The 19,030-nt window shown below is 37.2% G+C and overlaps 1 protein-coding gene across 1 annotated transcript in view; it reads left to right on the forward strand.

The window, feature by feature from the left end:
• Positions 1-19,030, forward strand: part of PLEKHM3 (pleckstrin homology domain containing M3) — a 195,115-nt gene that overhangs the window by 84,969 nt on the left and 91,116 nt on the right. The window contains 1 exon segment of the mRNA XM_021008670.2: positions 3,541-3,734. Coding sequence (XP_020864329.1) covers positions 3,541-3,734 — 194 coding nt within the window.

Genomic DNA, 19,030 nt, shown 5'->3' on the forward strand with positions numbered 1-19,030 from the left:
AGGTAGACTTCAAAAAAACTTGGAAAGACTTACACGAACTGATGCAGAATGAAATAGCAGTACCAGGAGAACATTGTACACAGTAACAGCCACATAATGGCATGACTGACTTTGATAGACTTGGCTCTTCACAGCAATGCAAAAATCTAAGACAGCTCCAAGAGACTCATAATAGAAAATGCTATTCACACCCAGAGAAAGAAATATGGAGTCTGAATGCAGATGGAAGCATACTATTTGCTCACCTTTTCCTTCGTTGTTTTGTTTTATTGCTTCATTCTCATGGTTCCTCCCATTAGTTCTAATTGTTCTTTACATCATGACTAATGGGAAAATATGCTTAACATAAATGTATCTGTAGAGCCTATATCAGATTGTATGCCATCTTGAGGGGAGGGAGTAGGAAGGGAAGAAAACTTAAAACTCAAAATCTTATGGAAGTGAATGTTGAAAACTAAAAATAAATAAATTAGTTATAAAAAAGAATACATCTCCCCATAGCTGTGAGAAATATATAATCCATTCCTCTTCTAATTTTATAATATTTCTTTAATAATAATTTTTCATATTCATTTAGAATGGATTGTGGAATATGTTATATGGTGTTGGTCTAAGCCTAATTTCTGCGAGACTACTTTCCAGATTTTCCAGCAGTTTTTTATCAAATAAAGAATTTTTCCATAGGTAATTTGTGTTTTCCACTTTATTGAACACTGAGATATTGGGTTCCATTATTTCTGATTCTCCCTTGTCTAATCTGTTCCATTGATATACCTATTTTTTAGCCAATACTAGGTGGCTTTGCTGCCTGCCATTTTATAATATAGTTTGAGGTCTAGCGGTACTATTCCCCTTTCATCCTGCATACTTTCATCATTTCCCTTAATATTCTAGGTCTTTTGTTTTTCTAAGTGAATTTTGTTGTTATTTTTTCAAATTCTATAAAGTGTCCCCTTGGTGATCTGATTAATTAATTTTGGTAGTATTGTCATTGTTATTATATTGGCATGGCTTAGCCATGAGCACTGAATATTCCTCTAGCTGTTTAAGTTATTCTTTATTTCGTTAAGCACTTTGTAATTGAATCTATACAAGTCTTTTGTGTGTTTTGGGAGGTTGCTTCCCAATTATTTTGTAGTTATTTGGAATAAGATTTCCCTTTCTTTTATTGCTTCTTTTGTTTTATTATTATTAATACTGTTGATTTTTAAGGATTTATTTTGTGGCCTGCAACTTTGCTGAAATTATTTATTTATTTGTTTTTGTGAGGCAATTGGGGTTAAGTGACTTGCCCAGGGTCACACAGCTAGTAAGTGTCAAGTGTCTGGTCTGAAGCTGAATTTGAACTCAGGTCCTCCTGACTTCAGGCCCAGTGCTCTATCCATTGGGCCACCTAGCTGCCTCTGCTAAAGTTATTTATCCTCTTGATTAGTAACTTTGTTAATTCTCTGGGATTTTCCAAGTAAACCATCGTGTCATCAGCAAATAGTGATAGTCTTATCCACTGGAATGTAGGCTTTCTTTCTGACAACCTTTTTTTTTTTGCTAGTTTGTATTTGTGTATTTTGCTATTGAAAATGATCAAATATAGAAAGCAGTTTATCTGTATCCAGTCACACATTATAATTACTAACATGCACTATGTGCTTTGTACTATTTAATAATTTCATTAATTCATTGTGATAGGTGTTATTTAAGTAAATTATGTCATTTAAGCCTGGTATGGATTATTACAGTAGTGACTTCTCTCCCTGTTCTGCCTATAATACTTTTAATTCTTAGGATCTCTGTAAGGGATATTTTTTCCCTTTTTGTCTTGCATTTGACCTGAAGAGAGAAACTTTTTAAGTTTTGAGATGCTGTTGTGAATAACTTTTGTCCTTTTGTTCACCTCCTACAAGGTAGCCCTGTTGGCCTAATTTAGCACTGTTCCTTGTGTCATTAAAAACATTACTTAATAGAGCCAGAAAGACTAACTGAATTACAGAATATTATTATTTTTTCAGCAGCAGCTTCAAGTAGATTATACTTTATTTCAGAAAGCACCATCATTCCCCCCTCAATTTAAATATGTAAACTATATCTATATCTCCACATGTATTTGTGTATATCTGTATGTGAACCTCTCTCCATCTGTATGTACAAAAATAAGAACAGGAATTGATTTAGATATGTCACTTTGTTTGTTTTGTTTTTGGAGGGTTTTTTTTGGCTAGGCAATGAGGTTAAGTGACTTGCCCAGGGTCACACAGCTAGTAAGTGTTATGTGTCTGAGGCCAGATTTGAACTCATGTCCTCCTGACTCCAGGACTGGTGCTCTAACCACTGTGCCACCTAGCTACCCCTAGATATGTCACTTTGGGAATGACTGTGTCAGTTCCAGTCAGATTAACCATCCTCTCATTTTTGGAGAGATGGGGTAGCTCTCTTTGGGGTGATTTCAAAAAGATTGTGGGCTTTCGTAGAATGGCAACTATCTTTTAGATATCTTTTCAGCAACTAGCAAATCTTGCTCCTAGTAGGTGATTAATAATAATAATAACAATAATAGCAACAATAGCTGGCATTTATGTGGTGTTTTGAGGTTTACAAAGTATTTTATTTATGTTAACTCATTTGATCCTCACAATATCTCTCTGAGATAGGTACTATTATTAACAACATTTTTTTTAGATGAGAAGAGTAAGATACAGAGAGGTTAAGCTGAGAGTCACACAACTAGTGTCTGAAATAGGATTTGAACTCAGACCTTCCTGATTCTAAATCCTGATCTCTATCTACTATGCCACCTAGCTGCCCTGAATAAATAGATGCTTTTAATTGACTTGAATATGGCAGCATTCCTCACCCTAAAATGAAGAGAAATGACTAGATGCTTTCTTGAAAAAAATTGACACATTTTTGTATTCCTTTAATGGACTCTGATTCTACTTTACCGTAGATTGTTATGTCTTAATCACAAATGTCTTAATTTGTTATAAATAGTTATGAAACATACTACAAATATTTAATCTTCATTTTGCAGATGAAAGAACTGAGGCTTAAAAGTGAAATGACTTGGCCAGGGGAACACAGCTATTAAGTGGCAGAGCCAGAGCACCAATCCAGGTTCTCTGACTTTTTCTAGCACATGTTGTCCCTAAGGTCAGATTTAAATTCATTTGTAAGCCATTGGAATTAAAAAACAAAACAAAAAAACCCAGTTCATTAAAGGTCCTGTAAAAACTCCCTCACCAGTTTTGTTAGGGAGATTTAAACCTGCTTCTAAGTGACTCTGATTATTACCAGTGTTATTTTTTTTAATGTTGTTTCCAGTAACAGCTAGAAGTAATATGTTTGTTAAATAAACCATAGTTTTCATTTGAGTATTACTTAAAATTTATAACAAGACTTAAATATTTGATCTGCTGTTTCCATTGTTGGCAGGTTTAGCAAACAGTGACTCTACTGAAAAAAAAATTTACACCGAAACCAAGAGTCTGGTTGAAAGTGATAGGGGAAAAAAACAAGCACATTAATCCCAAGTACGTTGTTTTCCAGGTATCTAAGCAAGCCAAAGAGTTTCTGGAGTATGTGTATGAGGAACCGTTGATTGACATCCAACAGGAAAATCCCATGTTGTACAGACATGTTGAACCACTGGCAACTGTTGTCCGGCTAAGGCAGCAACTGAAATCTCTCCGAGCCTATTTGTTCAGCTGCCAAGCTGCTGTAGCTGAGGATCTTCGAAGAAGGTAAGCCTTGTGTCAAGCATCTCTCTAATCTGTTTTCTCTCCCTTCTCTGAGGGGATGAGACGCAATCATTTCTAAGGTTTCTACCAAAGTTTTGATTCTTTGAATTCTCTCTCCAGCCATCATCTTCCCAACCCCTCCAAATTAATCTTAGACTTTCACCACTGGGTTCTTTTTGTCTGATCGAGCTAAAGCAATGAAAGATTGGGAAAAAGGAACTTTTTAATACATTAGCTAAGTACCTAGAGCTAAATATTGTGGGCAGTACACAAACAGGAAAGTATACTTGAAATCTTTCTTAAAAATCATGAGGGAGATTTTTTTTTATTAAACATAAATGTAGTATTTTATGTTTTGCCAAATTATACTTTCCATTTATCTTTCAGATTAAAAACAATAAGTTGCTTGGGAAACAAATTATTGAAATTGTTTCCTAAGAAGGAAACAAACCCATAAGAAAATTCAGTGATAAAACCAAGATGGCAGAGTTGGGGTTATAACTTGTAACCTGAGAATTTCCTGTTCCTAGAGTGTCCTGTATAATGATAATTATACCATTGAAATAGGTTGCTTTTCCATATGTGCTTGGCTATATAGAGTTATCAGAAATAACTCTCAGACATCAAAGCATAACTCCAGATATAAAGAATATAGAGCATTGCATGCAATGTCATCTGGCCTTACAGGGAAAATATCATCTGTGCCTCTATTTTTAGATATGCTTCCTACAAGCAAACTTTAATAACATTAGTTATCTTTTTGGTGTAATGTTTTGCTTTGGTTAGAATCTGCCAAATCAGGGCATGCATTTAGAATTAAAATAGGAGGACCTTTCCTCAAACAGGATGACTAAGATGTCTTAAATTATTCCAGAAGTTCAGTGGCTTACCACCATGTTCTAGACCTTGCTGCCAGACCACCGGGTGAGAAAGGGTAAGCTTGGAAAGAATACTCTCCTTTAGCTGGGAGAGTAAAGGTATGAAGGTATCAGCCTTCTTTCTTGCTCTTCACTTGTTTCCTGGATACTCATAATGTCTGTCTAGACAAACCACTGAAATAGGACAAGTAGCCAGCAGCCCACTTGCCTATTCAAATTTGTGGAGAAGCATTTGGTTTGGGGTCGGCCACTAAGCTGTGCCTCCATTTTGTCCTCAAATGTACTGGCGTCACAAGAACTATAACAAATTCTCAAAAGTTCCATCTCTACAAATCCCATCCCAAACAGTACTACCCAAGGACCTGGCATCAGAGAAATGTGCCTAGCCTGCTAGGCGGAACTGGTTTAACTCTATTCATGTAAATGTGTATATTGTGCCATAAGGTGGCTAGAGTGCAAGGTTTTCCTTTAGTAGGTTGTTGGGTATGGAATCCTACAGGGCACTGCAGGGAAAAAAAATTAATAGATGCCCACAATTCACTGTGTAGCAGCTTTCTGTCATTGAAGATTGCCATTGTTTATACTGGCTGGTTATTGGTGCTGCTTGGGGTTACCTTTTCTCCCTATACAAAGCTGAAAAAAGGAGCCTCATTGCCAAGAAGTATTCAAAAACCATAGTAGATCTTCCTTAGGCCTTCTTGGTCCTACTAAATGACTTTGAAGTAAGATCTTATGGTAAGGATGCTTAAGATGCTCTCTGAGGCATCCAGACTTCCAGAAACCATCTGAAGTATAACAGCAACCTATTTTCACAAAAGTAACTCTATATTCAGAGGAGAACAGTTGCTTCTCAGTATATCTAAAATTCTTTATTGCCAAAAGTTATCTCATGTGAATCTCCCATTTTAACTTAAAAACTAACTCTTACACTTTCAAGATTGGCCAGCAGCACCCTTTGAGAGAAGAAAAGATGATTCCAAATGAACATGCAGTTTAAGCTCCCCTTCCGTACATCACAGAAGGAGTTTCTATAATTAGATGAATCACTTCAAAACTATTGCATATGTTACTGATTCCCTATTAGAAATATAAAATGGTTGAGGAGACTAGAGGTTGGAGGCTTAGAAAGTAGGGAGGCTGAGAGACGAGAGGAAATCTAGCTCTTATCTAATTGTAAAAGGCATTCTCTTTCTGCCTTGTCTTTACCTTCGTATATGAGTGGCTGTTAATCACAAGCAAGTGAGCCCAGCACAGTGAAGAACTGTCAGCACTATATAAACAGAATAAAACAAACTGTTAATATTGCTGTCAGGAGAAAACCAAAAACAGCTTGATAAATTGTGTTAGCACTTTACTGCCCAGAGAACTGCATTGGTCACCTTCCTTATTAGGGAACCAGCAGATTGCTTTGTACCTTTAATTACTATTATAGTATTCATCATTGTTGTTATTATTGTTGTTCAATTGATGCCTTATCCTTGCACCCAAATGTCAACTTTCAAATGACAATTAATATAAAAGTAGTTGGAGTCTCATATGAAACCTAAAATGTTTACAATACTGACAACTCACTGTTTCTGAGGTGTCCCAGATGGCTGCACAGCTAAATTAGTTCAGGACCTAGTTGACTGTTTAGAGCAAGAATTATTTATAATGACTGCCACATGGAGGTGCAAGAAAAACTCTGATGTAAACTTTGACATCCATTAGAAAAGTCAAGATTTATCCAGACTCTAAGCTTTGGAGACTCCTTTGAGTGAAACCCTCAGAATAATTATCAGTGGCAAGAACCACCAATTTCCAAGTAGACAGTCAGTAGTATTTGCCAGGCTGCTGTCCGCATTATCAGATGAAGCATGACCAGTGAGATGAGTATTTTTGGTGGTAACTAGGAATAGAGGCTTGAGGAAGGGTAGCTTGAAGAGAAATGTTCAGTGGTCTTAGCGTACTGGTTTTCTGTGTCTGACTTAATTTGCTTTCTTCCTGGGACATGGCCAGTCATAAATGTGTGTCCCTCAGAAACAATGGGAAAAAACTATCCTCTTTTTATGAGAGTAGCAAAAGACTTAAAATCCAATCTTTGCACTGGACCTTGCCCTGTCTTTCTTGACTCTTTGCTTTCTCCTTTCCAGTGATTACAGTCTCGCTATCTGTTAACACGCTCAGGTTTTCCCATGCTAAGAAAAGGTCTTTCCTTAAATTTCCCCTTCTTACTTTGTAAAGATACATTGTAGATGGGGTTCTTGGTGTGAACTAGATGACCTCTGAAATCCCTTGCAACACTGACAATCTATAAATTCTCAAAAGAATGTTTTACTTTGTTTGACTCCTCTTCCTCCACACCCCCACACCTCTCCATTCATTACTTAGTTTCTCCTAACCTTGCTTTTAATTCTTCTACTTTACTGAAATTGTTCCTTCCGAGATCACCAGTACCTTCCTAATCCTAAAATACAGTAATCAGATTTTCATGTTCTTCATTCCCCTTGATTTCTCTGTAGCCTTTATCATAGTTAGCTGCCCTTTCCTTCTTGAAACTCTCCTTCCTTGCCCTTTAATGCTGCTATATTGTCCCAGTTTTCTTAAGGATTTTCTTCTCTCTTTCCACCTCCTCTTCTAGCCTCCTAAATGTGGGGATACTCAAGGGTTAATCTCTTCTTCTGGGTGGCAGCCAAGTTGGCACAGTGGATAGAGCACAGCACTTAGCATCAGGAAGATCTGAGTTCAAATCCAGTTTTAGATACTTACTAGCCATGCAAACCTGGTCAAGTCACTTAACCTCTCTAAGCCTCAGTTTCCTCATCTATAAAATAGAGATAATAATAGCACCTATATCTCAGGGTTGTTGTAAGGATAAAATAAGGATATTTGTAAAATGCTTTGCAAACTTTAAAGCTAGTTGTTATTATTAACTAGCTAATAAAGTATCATTATAATCTATATAATCTTATGCTTCATTATTATATATATTTTATGAGTATTATTAATAACTAGCTAATAAACAATAGCTGTTATTATTAATAGTGTTATTATTATTGTTATTGTTATTATATATCCTGTTCCTTCTCAAATATTTTGTACATGTTAATGGCATCAGCTGGCTCTTCTATGTGAACAATTTCAAAATCCAGATTCTTAGCCCTGACATCTCACCTAAATTCAGTTTCACATATCTAGGTGTCCAGTGGACATTTTCTCATAGATATGCTACTCGTGTTGGAAAAACCTTAAGCCAAATTACTGAAGAAAGTTATGGAATGTACTTCCCTGGAAACCTTTATGAAGAGAATTGCCTTGGATGATTTAAATGCAGAGCAAACACAGAGTAAATGAAACAAAAATATCAAAATCGATAGGGTAAATTTCAAAACTTTTACCACCCCTGATGGAACTCCTAAGCCAGCTACCACTGCCTTCCCAATGGCCTCTCTGCCCTATGTCAGTTTCTGTAGTTTGCAGTTTATTAGCAGGAAGGGGAATGATGATGGTGATACCCTTGACAGAAACAGGGAACTTGGGATGTTCTGCTGGCTTTGTAGCAGAGGTGAAGGTTTCAGTTTTAAATATTTGAGTTTGGTGTGATAATAACAACATATGATGTATACACATCTATGTAACTTTATATGTTTTTAAATAATATTTTATTTTTCCCCAATTACACATGAAAACAATTTTTGACATTTGGGTTTTTTTTAAGTTTTGAGTTCCAAATTCTATTCCTCCCTATCTCCTCTCTCCACTCCCTGGGACAATAAGCAATCTGATATAGGTTATACATGTGCAGTCGTGTAAAACATTTTCATATTAGTCATTTTGTGCAAGAAAACTCAAACAAAAAAGAAAAAAAGAGAGGAAAAAAATAGTATGCTTCCATAGGTATTCAGATTCCATCAGTTCCTTCTCTGGAGATGGATAGCATTTTTCATCATGAGTCCTTTGGGATTGTCTTAGATAGTTGTATTGCTGAGACTAGCTATGTCATTCACAATTGTAACTTTTAATGTTTACAAAACACTTTTACATCACATTTGAGGCCCACAGCAGCCCTTTAAGGTAGATACTATGTTTATTATTATTATTGTTTCCATTTTGTAGGGGAGGAATGTGCTTGATACTGTGGACTCACAATTATTTATTTTGATATATTTTGTTTTGTTACAACAGATACCTGGATTTTGTGAGGGATTTCATGCAGCTAAAATCCATCAAATGTTGGCTGATAACAACAAATTGGTCTTTAGCAAGAAAAATCTGGCTAATGTTAAATCTTTGAAGAATAAGCACAATTACACTGTATTTACTGTTATCATAAAATTAGCATTTTAGATTACAGCTGTAGAAACTGCGTGGACCCAATAATTATCAGTACTTCAGGTGTATTCTAAGCTCCATGAACTATAAAATCTCAGATCTTAGGACTGGAAGAGACCCTGTGAATCATCTAATCCAGTGGTTCTCAAATCTTTTGGTCTCAGGACCCCTTTACACTCTTACAAATTAATGAGGACCAGCCCCCAAAAAGGCTTTGTTTATGTAGGTGATACACATACACACACACACACACACACACACACACACACACACACACACATTGCTATTTACCATATTAGAAATTAAAACATGTTGGTATTATAATGAAAACAGTTTTGATTTTGTGGACCTTCTGAAAGGGTCTTAGGCAATGTATTTTGAGAACTGCTGAAATCTATTTCACTGATTTTTTGTAGATGTGAAAACTGAGGCCCAGATACATTGAATGACTTTCCTAAGGTCACACAGGTAATAAAGAATAGAACCAGGTTGTGAACTTACATTCTCTGACTCCAAATCCAGTATTTATTAAACTATACTGTATCATGCTGTCTCTTGTCACCAAACCCTCACTTTGCCCTCTGTAAGGATTGCCATTGGCAAGGCTGCTACTGCTCATTTAAAATTAATTAGCTACTACTGAAGTTAGCTGGCCTGCAGCTAAGTGGCACAGTGGATAGAGTGCCAGGCCTAGAGGCAGGAAGACTCCTGTTCCTGAGTTCAAATCTGGCCTCAAACACTTATAGCTGTGTGACCCTGGCAAGTCACTTAACCCTGTTTGCCTCAGTTTCCACATGTAAAATGAGCTGGAGAAGGAAATGGCAAACTACTCCAGTATCTCTGCCAAGAAAACCCCAAATGGGGTCACAAAGAGTCAGACACGACTGAACAACAGCTGGCATTTGGACTTCAGTTGTAACAGATATTCTCTGCAGTCACCAGAGAACCCATAAACTGTTAGAAATCAGGTTTAGTCTGGAAGAGTATGGCAGAAACCAGGCATAGACCAACATCTTACACCATATACCAAAATGAAGTCAAAATGAGTACACAATTTAGATATAAAGATAAGCAAACTGGGAGAGCAAGGAATAGTTTACCCGTCAGATTTATGGAGAGCAGAAGAATTTATGACCAAACAAGAGACAGAGAACTTTATGAAATGCAAAATGGATAATTTTGATAACATTAAATTGAAAAGTTTTTGCACAAACAAAGCAATGCATCCAAGATTAGGAGAGAAGCAAAAAGCTGGGAAACAATTTTTACAACCAATGTCTCTGATAAAGGCCTCATTTCTAAAATCTATAGAGAACTAAGTCAAATGTATAAGAATACAAGTTATTCCCCAATTGATAAATGGTCAAAGGATATGAGCAGACAGTTTTCAGAGGAAGAAACTAAAGCCATCTATAGTCACATGAAAAAATGCTCTAAATCACTATTGATTAGAGAAATGCAAATCAAAACAACTCTGAGGTACCACATCACACCTATTAGATTGGCTAACATGACAAAACAGGAAAATGATAAATGTTGGAGAAGATGTGAGAAAATTGGAACACTAATGCATTGTTGGTGGAGTTGTGAACTGATCCAACCATTTTGGAGAACAACTTGTAACTATGCCCAAAGGGCTATAAAATGGTGCATATCCTTTGACCCAGCAATACCACTTCTAGGATCATATCCCAAAGGGATCATAAAAATGGGGAAAGGACCCACATATACAAGAATATTTATAGCACTTCTTTTTGTGGTGGCCAAGAATTTGAAATTGAGGGGATGCCCATCAATTGGGGAATGGTTGAATAAGTTGTTGTTTGTAAATGTAATGGAATATTGTTGTGCTATAAGAAATGATGAACAGGCCGACTTCAGAAAAACCTGGAAAGACTTATATGAACTGATGCTGAGTGAAATGAGTAGAACCAGAAGAACATTGTATACAGTAACAGCCACACTGTGTGATGACTAACTTTCATAGACTTGGCTCTTCTCAGCAATGCAAGGATCTAAGACATCTCCAAAAGACTCATGATGGAAAATGTTATCCACATCCAGAGAAAGAACTATGGATTCTGAATGCAGATCAAAGCATACTATTTGCTCTTTTTTTTTCTTTCTCATGGTTTTTCCCAGTGGTTCTAATTCTTCTTTACAACATGACTAATATGAAAATATGTTTAATAGGAATGTGTATGTAGAGCCTATGTCAGATTGCATGCTGTCTTGAGGAGAGAAGATGTGAGGGAAGGGGAAAAAATGTAAAACTCAAAATGTTGAAAACTAAAAATTAATTTAAAAAAAGAAATAAGATTTACTTATATTCTTTGATATTTTTAACAAGCAACAATGTTCTTCACAATCTGTTTCCAGATTTTCTTTTCCCATTATCCCCCTCAGATATTTTCCTAAATAGCAGTTTTTGAACCATTTTATCTACTCAAACTCCTTGTAATATAGCTTTCCCCCTCTCCTTTCTGCCTTAAATGTAAATCAAATAGATGATCTGTGTCACTGCTTAGTTAATAAACTGAACCACATTATACTAATTACTACAAGAAATAGTGCTTCCCTTCTCCACTGCCACCCATAACCAAGAGATAAGGACTGCCCTTAAAGGAAAATAGCATACAGATTTACAGATTAATGAGCTAGATGGAAACCCTGGAAAGCAGGTGTTGCTTTTTATAGTGTGCGTTAATGTAAAATCTGAAAAAAAGGGAAACGTATTAAATAATGACAGGATTAAAACAATATTTTAAAAAATTATACTTTTGCTTATGTCATTTTTTCTTTGCCATGAAAAGCAGCAGAAGCAGAGAAGCAGGGATATAGTAGACAGAAAGAGCTGGCCTTGAAGCCAGGAAGACCTGAGTTCCAGTTCCACCAATGATGCATTCTAGATATGTGAACGTGAGCAAGTCCCTTAAACCATTCAGTGTTCAGGGCCAAAAGTGTCACACTCCTGGCTTACCAATGTAAGCTGCAGTCAGAACTCCAAAATGTGGCTGTAACCAGATTAAAATTAGAAAAAACTTAATTAGGAAATATTTAACAAAATTAAAGAAAAATACAGTGCAACATAGATAATGTTAATTTGTGGTTTTCTAAGTCTAAGTCAGCAGCCCACAAGGATATGTTTTCTCTTTGAGCTTGATACAGCTATTAGGGAAGTGTCTAAGTTGAAGAGAAGGCGCCTAACTACATTGGAAGAGGTAATTTCCTCACTAGTGAGTTCTCCATGCTAATGAGATCACAAGTCCAAAGCCTATCTTTATTCCCTTTTAAAGAAAATTTGGAGTGCTTTTTAAACAGGAAAAACTTCTGGAAAATTTGAGCCAGAAACTATACAAAAGAAAAGAAATTTGTCTTTTTTTTTTTTAATGACAGCAAAGAATAATAGAGACCCAGGTTATTTGCAAACTATTTCCACTGTCTGGCTCGCATGTTGTTGTGAAGAAACTTAACAACAATTTCCAAATGAAAGTGTTAGAGAATCCTTTATTATACTGTCTGTATCTGTCTCTTGGACCAGACATAATATCTGATGCAATTTGTTCACTTTTTCTAACGATAAGATTAGCAAAATAAGATATTGAAAGAAATGATTCAGCCTTGTTTCTTCCATTTCGTATAGGTTGCTGTAGAAATGCCCCTCTTTGATTGAAAATTGTTTTTCCATTAGCTGAGAGGATGACTAGAAGTCTTAGTTCTTTCCACATCTAGCCTAATGTAACTATTTCAAAAAGACCTTGCAGCGAACATCAAGCACACCAAATGATACCTGCCGAGGAAGCGCCTCACAGTGCTTTTTGCTTATTTGAGCGGCTGCCTGTGGCCTCCAGAGGAAAGAGAGTGTCACACTTTAGCCCAATAAATATGACCTAAGTGTGTGGAGCACACACTTAGGAAACTCAGTACAACATGAAGAAATGGTTTTCCATTTTAAATCACTGTTCGCTCACTACTGCTCATTCTTTTCTTTTGGCTTCTTTCCTTTTAGAGCCAGAATCTTCAAATTTGTATATGTGTATATGTTTTGTATTTTATTGAAATTTGTTCAATGGATCTGAAATATTTTGATTACGAACTTTTTTAAAGCTGATTTTTTAATACCATTTATTTTTAATAATCCAACCTATGGGGACAAGGGCATACCATAGAGGAGCTGTGGCATGACCCTAAGAAGTATGTAATAAACCAGTCACAGGGTGGGAAGTCAGGTTTATAGAATCACAGACATAGAAAAGGAAGGCACTTTTGAGGCTGTCAAATCCAGCTGCCTCATCTTACAGACACAGAAATTGATTAAGTGACTTTCTCTGGGTCACATAGCTAGTAGTAAGAGTCTAGGGCAGGATTTGAACTCAGGTATTCCTGACTCCAAGTTGAGCACTCTATCCACTTTACCATCACTAGGCTGTACCTAGCCCTCACTGAGTTAGCCATTTGTGGGTCTTGGCTCCAACACAACCACCCTTACCCTTATCTCCCAACATTCTCCCATTTAGTCTCCTCCCTCCCCACTTCTGAGCCAGCCATTGGTCCTCAGGGCCCTCGCAAACCCACCACAGCTGTATAAGTGCCATTGGGAACATTCTGGCCCTATCCCTGCCCCCAAAGTGAACTCCTGGCTGCCATGGTGCTGCTGTAAGGCTGGGCTCTAGGTTTGGTGGGGCAGTGACCAGTAAGAGCTCTACTTTTCCTCTTTTCATTCAGAGTGGGACATAGGATGAGCAGGTGTAGATGAATCAAAGATATTGTCACCTTACATTTCCTCCCAAGCTTCCATGTTAGAGTCTAGGCCACCAGCACCTCTCTGGTCACTCTGTTTCTCCTCATTCTAGTGTCATCTTTGATTCTCACTCTCTTTCAACCATCATCCACCAAGTACTACCTCCCTGGCTCTCCCATCTGCCCCTTTTCTGGATTGACATGGGGCCACCACCCTCCTTCAGGCCCTCCTCACTTCTCAGCTGAATGATTGCAGGAGTCTCTTAATGGGTCTTCTGGCCTCAAGCCTCTTCCCACTGCAGCCCGTTCTGCCATAGTGATTTTCCTAAAGTTCAGGTCAGACCGTGTCACTCCCTGCTAACTCTAGGGAGTCTAGGGACTCAAATATTGTTCCATATTTATTGCATTCTTTGACATTTGCTTTTGTGCAAATTTTATAGTGTGTATAATTATTATTACAGTTGTATGTGTATATAATTTCCAGATGAGTAAATATGCATGTGGACAGGGTGTGCTCAAATTTTTCTTCATCATAGAGGTTCCTGATCAAAAGTTTATTGACTACCACTCTAAGGAAGTTGAGCCTTAAGGAAACAGTGGCATCATCCAATCTAAAAAAAGGTCTCTACTGCCTTAAAAACATAACAGAATCTTTTTTCTTTTTATGAATGTCTGAGATTGGCAGAAGTTCAGTTAAAGACCTCTAAGATCATATAGATTAACTAAGTCCTGATAAATTTGACATAGTATCAATGCTGTAATATGGAATGAAGTCTTACCTTTCTAGCTAGGATTTCTGTCTTTGATTTCAGATGTGGTCATATACACGTTTTTGACACAAGGCACCTGCTGAATAATAAAGAGACTCAGTTTCATGTATGGCCTTTTTCTTCCACTTAATTTTCATCTTTCCTCCCCAAATCATTACAGCAACTGGGAAATGAAGTCTTGCTTGCCTCCACAGTAGGTCACGCAGTTCTAAAAATGATGAAATGGAAATGGCACGTGAAATGATAGTGCCAGCCTATTTTTATGAGGCCATAACAGTTTCCCTTAGTTGTCTTTGGTACCAAAGAACTCGATGTTGCCCCCTGCTAACTAACTCAATTTTCCTAGTTTGGCAGGGGAGTTATCATTTTTTCCAGTTTATTACATCTCTTCTTTGACTTAAGTGTCAGATCAGAACAGATTACTTTGCAAAGTCTTTAGTATTAGTGGTGATATAACTGCCTATAGGAGGAATAGTGCCCAAACACATCATAAATAGACTGAGTACAGAAAAGCAGTACAACTTGGTTAGGGCGCAAGTAGCTCTCACCTGAATCAGAGATTCTGTTTGCCAGAAGATAATAAATGAGATAACTTTTAGATCTGTCCTCGTGGGCTAGTGTCCTAGGACTTAAAGGAAATGGGTAATCCTAGATTTTCCTTTCAGTGGAAAGACACAGCATTATATATATTTTTTTAATTTGAAAGAGTTGGTGCTATAGAAGTTATTTGAAGGAGCCAGAAGAAGCAAATTGCCAGGAATCTTAAGATGATGTACATTTAGTTATGAGATTTGGGCTCCCTGACTTGTGACCTTAACCATAGTGTTTTCTGATGTTTTCTGAACCTTAAAGTCTTAATACATGACTTGATGTCTTTCCTTCTGTGAATTCAAGGGAAAGCAGTCCTGAAATTTCAGCTTAAGGGGAATTGGCAACAAGGAGCCTTTTTTTGCTATCGAATTTGCTCCAAGTGAATATTCAACTACCAATAGTTCCCCTACAAGGCTTCCTGCAAGTGACAAGGAATTCACCCCATGTCACTTTTTTGTGCTATGTGTTGTAGGAACCTTAGGCCCTAAGGGAAGCTTAGAACTACTAGATCTACTTTTATAGCGTCAAGTGCCTCCCTTATAGTCTTGGGATCTCTTCACCACCAGCTTCCCACCCTACGTGTACTAGAGAGTTCCAGTAAAACATTTAAAAAGTTACAATATAAGTCTAATTATTACTCTGGTAGCCCAGTTATAAATCAGCAGGGAAGCTGCTACTGATCACAGTTTTCTTATCCCTGCTATCAAGTCTTTTTTTTTACTCTATGCCTCCTTCACTAATATTCTATTTAAAGTTCTATGAATAACTTTAGAAGCAGTCTTGCAAATTCAGTATGACTTGGAAGAAGCAGACAGTGGCAAGGCTCATAAAAGCACACTGCCAGAAGAGTCTTTGAGAAGTAATCTTATTCATACCTCTGCTTTCAGGTAACCCAAAATCATCCTAGACATATGAGAATCATGTTTCTCCTCCTTTAAATAGCAATCTTCTTTAATACTTTGTATCATAATATTCCTTAGTACTCCTTTTGGCATATGACGCTTCTCACTGTCAGGAAATTTTTCCTCATATCTGATTTCATAAACTAAACAGTGCCTAATTACCACTGACATGCTGTTGCTTCTAGCTTCAGTAAATTAGAAGAGTTGTTTGTCATTATCTGTATAAAAGCTTTTTTATACTTTAAAACTATTATTAAGTATCCTGACCACATTCTTTTCTCTAGGCATAATAAGCCCCGATCCTTTAACCTTTCCAGATAGATTTCTCTTCCAATCCTATAATTATCTCAATCAACTTTTATTAAATACTCACCTCAAAGAAATCATAGTATTAGACACTGTGGAATAATTCAGAGGGAAATCATAGGCATGATTCCTTCTCTCAGAATCTGTGATTTAAAAGGAGAGATGAGTTCAAAGGCAGCCTCATATACTTACTAGCTGCGTGACCTTGGGAAAGTCACTTAACCCTGTTTGCCTCAGTTCCTTATCTGTAAAATGAGCTAGAGAAGGAAATGGCAAATCACTATATTATCTTTGTCAAGAAAACCGCAAATGGGGTCACAAAGAATCAGACACGACTGAACAACAACAAAAATAATAGAAACATAAATCATAATGAATCAGTGCTATACAAATATATTGAAGGGAATAGGACCTCTTATGCTATTGAGAAACAAGAAGTTATCCAACTTCTTAAACCACAAATCCTAGAATTAGACACAGGATTCAAATGATGAATGAATGAAAAAGCATTTATTAAGCTGTTTATTAAACCATGCATACAGCGTTGTGCTAAGAACTGGTGATACAAATACAAAAAATGATTTTTTTCTTTAAGTTACAGATCCCTGCAGATCATACTCATTTTAAGGTCCTAATCTCCCATAACAGTATCGTTCATCAGTGCTATGCCCTCTCACCCCTGAAACATGATGTCCTTTTTTCCTTTCACCTTTTTTTGATCCCTTCCTTTGCCTCCTTGCTTACTTTCCTATAGGCCCTCATCTTCCTGAGAGATTACGGGAGTTATATTTCCTTCATTGTTAAACTCTGACTTAATTAGAGTACGTCAGATATTCCCTCTCTCTTCTTCCTCTCCTCCTCCCTTTTATGAGCCTGTCATTCTGTGATTTAGGCCCACAAAAAAAAAACACATGGATTCACCCATAGTTGAAGTGTTGTGACGTGTAATCTAAGATGTTTCTGGCCTACTTCCCCACCATTATTTACTTCCATTTGACTTTTGCTTTCACCCTTGTTTCCTCATGTACATTTAAAAAGAAATCTCTTGGGGAAGCTAGGTGGCACAGTGGGTGGAGCACCGGCCCTGGAGTCAGGAGGACCTGAGTTCAAATTTGGCCTCAGACACATAATACATCCTAGCTGTGTGACTCTGGGCAAGTCACTTAATCCCGATTGCCTCACTTAAAAAAAAAAATCTCTTAATAGTCTCTCTGCTGTTATTTTGTTGTTGTTATTTGTTTTCTCTTCTTGTATTTCTGTTGTCTGGAATGATTGAGAAGCAGATAATTTCCTCAGGTCTGGTTTTCTTTGTAGGAATATTTCACACACCTCTATTTTCATGGAATGTCCTTTTTTTTTTTCATTTACAATTAGGCTCTGATAGTAAGTCACTTTGGGCTGCATCTTGACCTCCCTTGCTTTTCAGAACACATTATTCAATTTCCTCCAAGGTTTTCTGGTAGATACAGAATAGTCTTATGTTATTCAAATTTCTTTCCTTTCCTTTATGATTTGAAGGTCTTTTCTCCTGGTCACTTGCTGAATCTGTTGCTTGTCAGTGGAATTGTTGATTTCACTATTATGTGTCTTAAAGTTGCAGCATAAGTGCCTCTGGGAAGTGATCTGTGGATTCTTTCTATTAGCTCTTTATTTGGGGGGTTTTAATTCTCCCACCATCGTGTTCAGGTTTTTGACTTGTCATGGTCTTCTGAGATCTTTATAAGCTTTAGGTTGTCTCTAAGTAGTCTGTCTCTGACATCATTAAGTTTTGCTTGTAGGAAGATCATGCTTTCTTTAAATGTTATTGCTTTTTGCCTCTCTTCTTCCAGATTGTCCTTCACTTCCATGTATTTCATTTCCAGTTAGTTATCCTTTCTTTTGTTTCTTTGGTGAGACTTGCCACTGTGGATTCAAGTTTTTCTATTTTGACAACTAATTTCTGCTGTGGAGGCCATAAATTCTGCTTTCACAATTCATATTTCTCTTTAAATTATTTAGTACTATCTTGATGTGGTTCTATTCTTTGTTGGGAATCCACAGTGTCATGTTCCTCATCAGGTGTTGGTTCATTTTCCTTTGTCTTACAATATTTATTCATAAATGCCAGCGCTCTTTTACTTGATCTGGAGGCCATATTCCCTGTTGGTTTATCTGCTCGAGGTCTTTGATTGAGTCTTCTTCCTCCCGAGGGCTTTGGCAATTTCAGCTTTTTTGCTTTATTTTCCCTTGCTGCTTAATGGACTCCCTCCCCTTTCATAGTGGTTTTTCTCTCAGGGATGGACCTCAAAAGCCATCTCTGCCTTCTCCCATGCTAAGCAATTCATTGTTCACCAGCTTCAGTCTCTGCCCCAAGTGACATCTGGAGGGTCACTACTGGCCCTAGCTGGATGCCAGGCCCTTTTCCCAAGGCCTGATGGAGTGCTGCACAGCCATACACATGTCCTGTCCCTTTTGCTCTGCTCCTTCATTTTCTGGTCAAGTTCTTTTATAGCATAGAGTACTAACACATTATCTAAGCCCGTGCAAATTTCTTTTTAACATTTTTTTAAAATGGATTTATTGGGGCAGCTAGGTGGTACATTAGATAGAGCACCAGCCCTGGGTTCAGGAGGACCTGAGTTCAAATCCGGCCTCAGACACGTAACACTTACTAGCTGTGTGACCCTGGGCAAGTCACTTAACCCCATTGCCTAGCCCCCCTCCCAAAAAAATTATTTATTGATTCCTGCTTTATAATACAGTTTAAGATCTGGTATGGCTAGACCGCCTTCCCTAGCATTTCTTTTCATTAGTTCCCTTGA

Source organism: Phascolarctos cinereus, unplaced genomic scaffold, assembly GCF_003287225.1.
Source record: "Phascolarctos cinereus isolate Bilbo 61053 unplaced genomic scaffold, phaCin_HiC Scaffold_7;HRSCAF=346, whole genome shotgun sequence".
Classification (NCBI taxonomy): Eukaryota; Metazoa; Chordata; class Mammalia; order Diprotodontia; family Phascolarctidae; genus Phascolarctos; species Phascolarctos cinereus.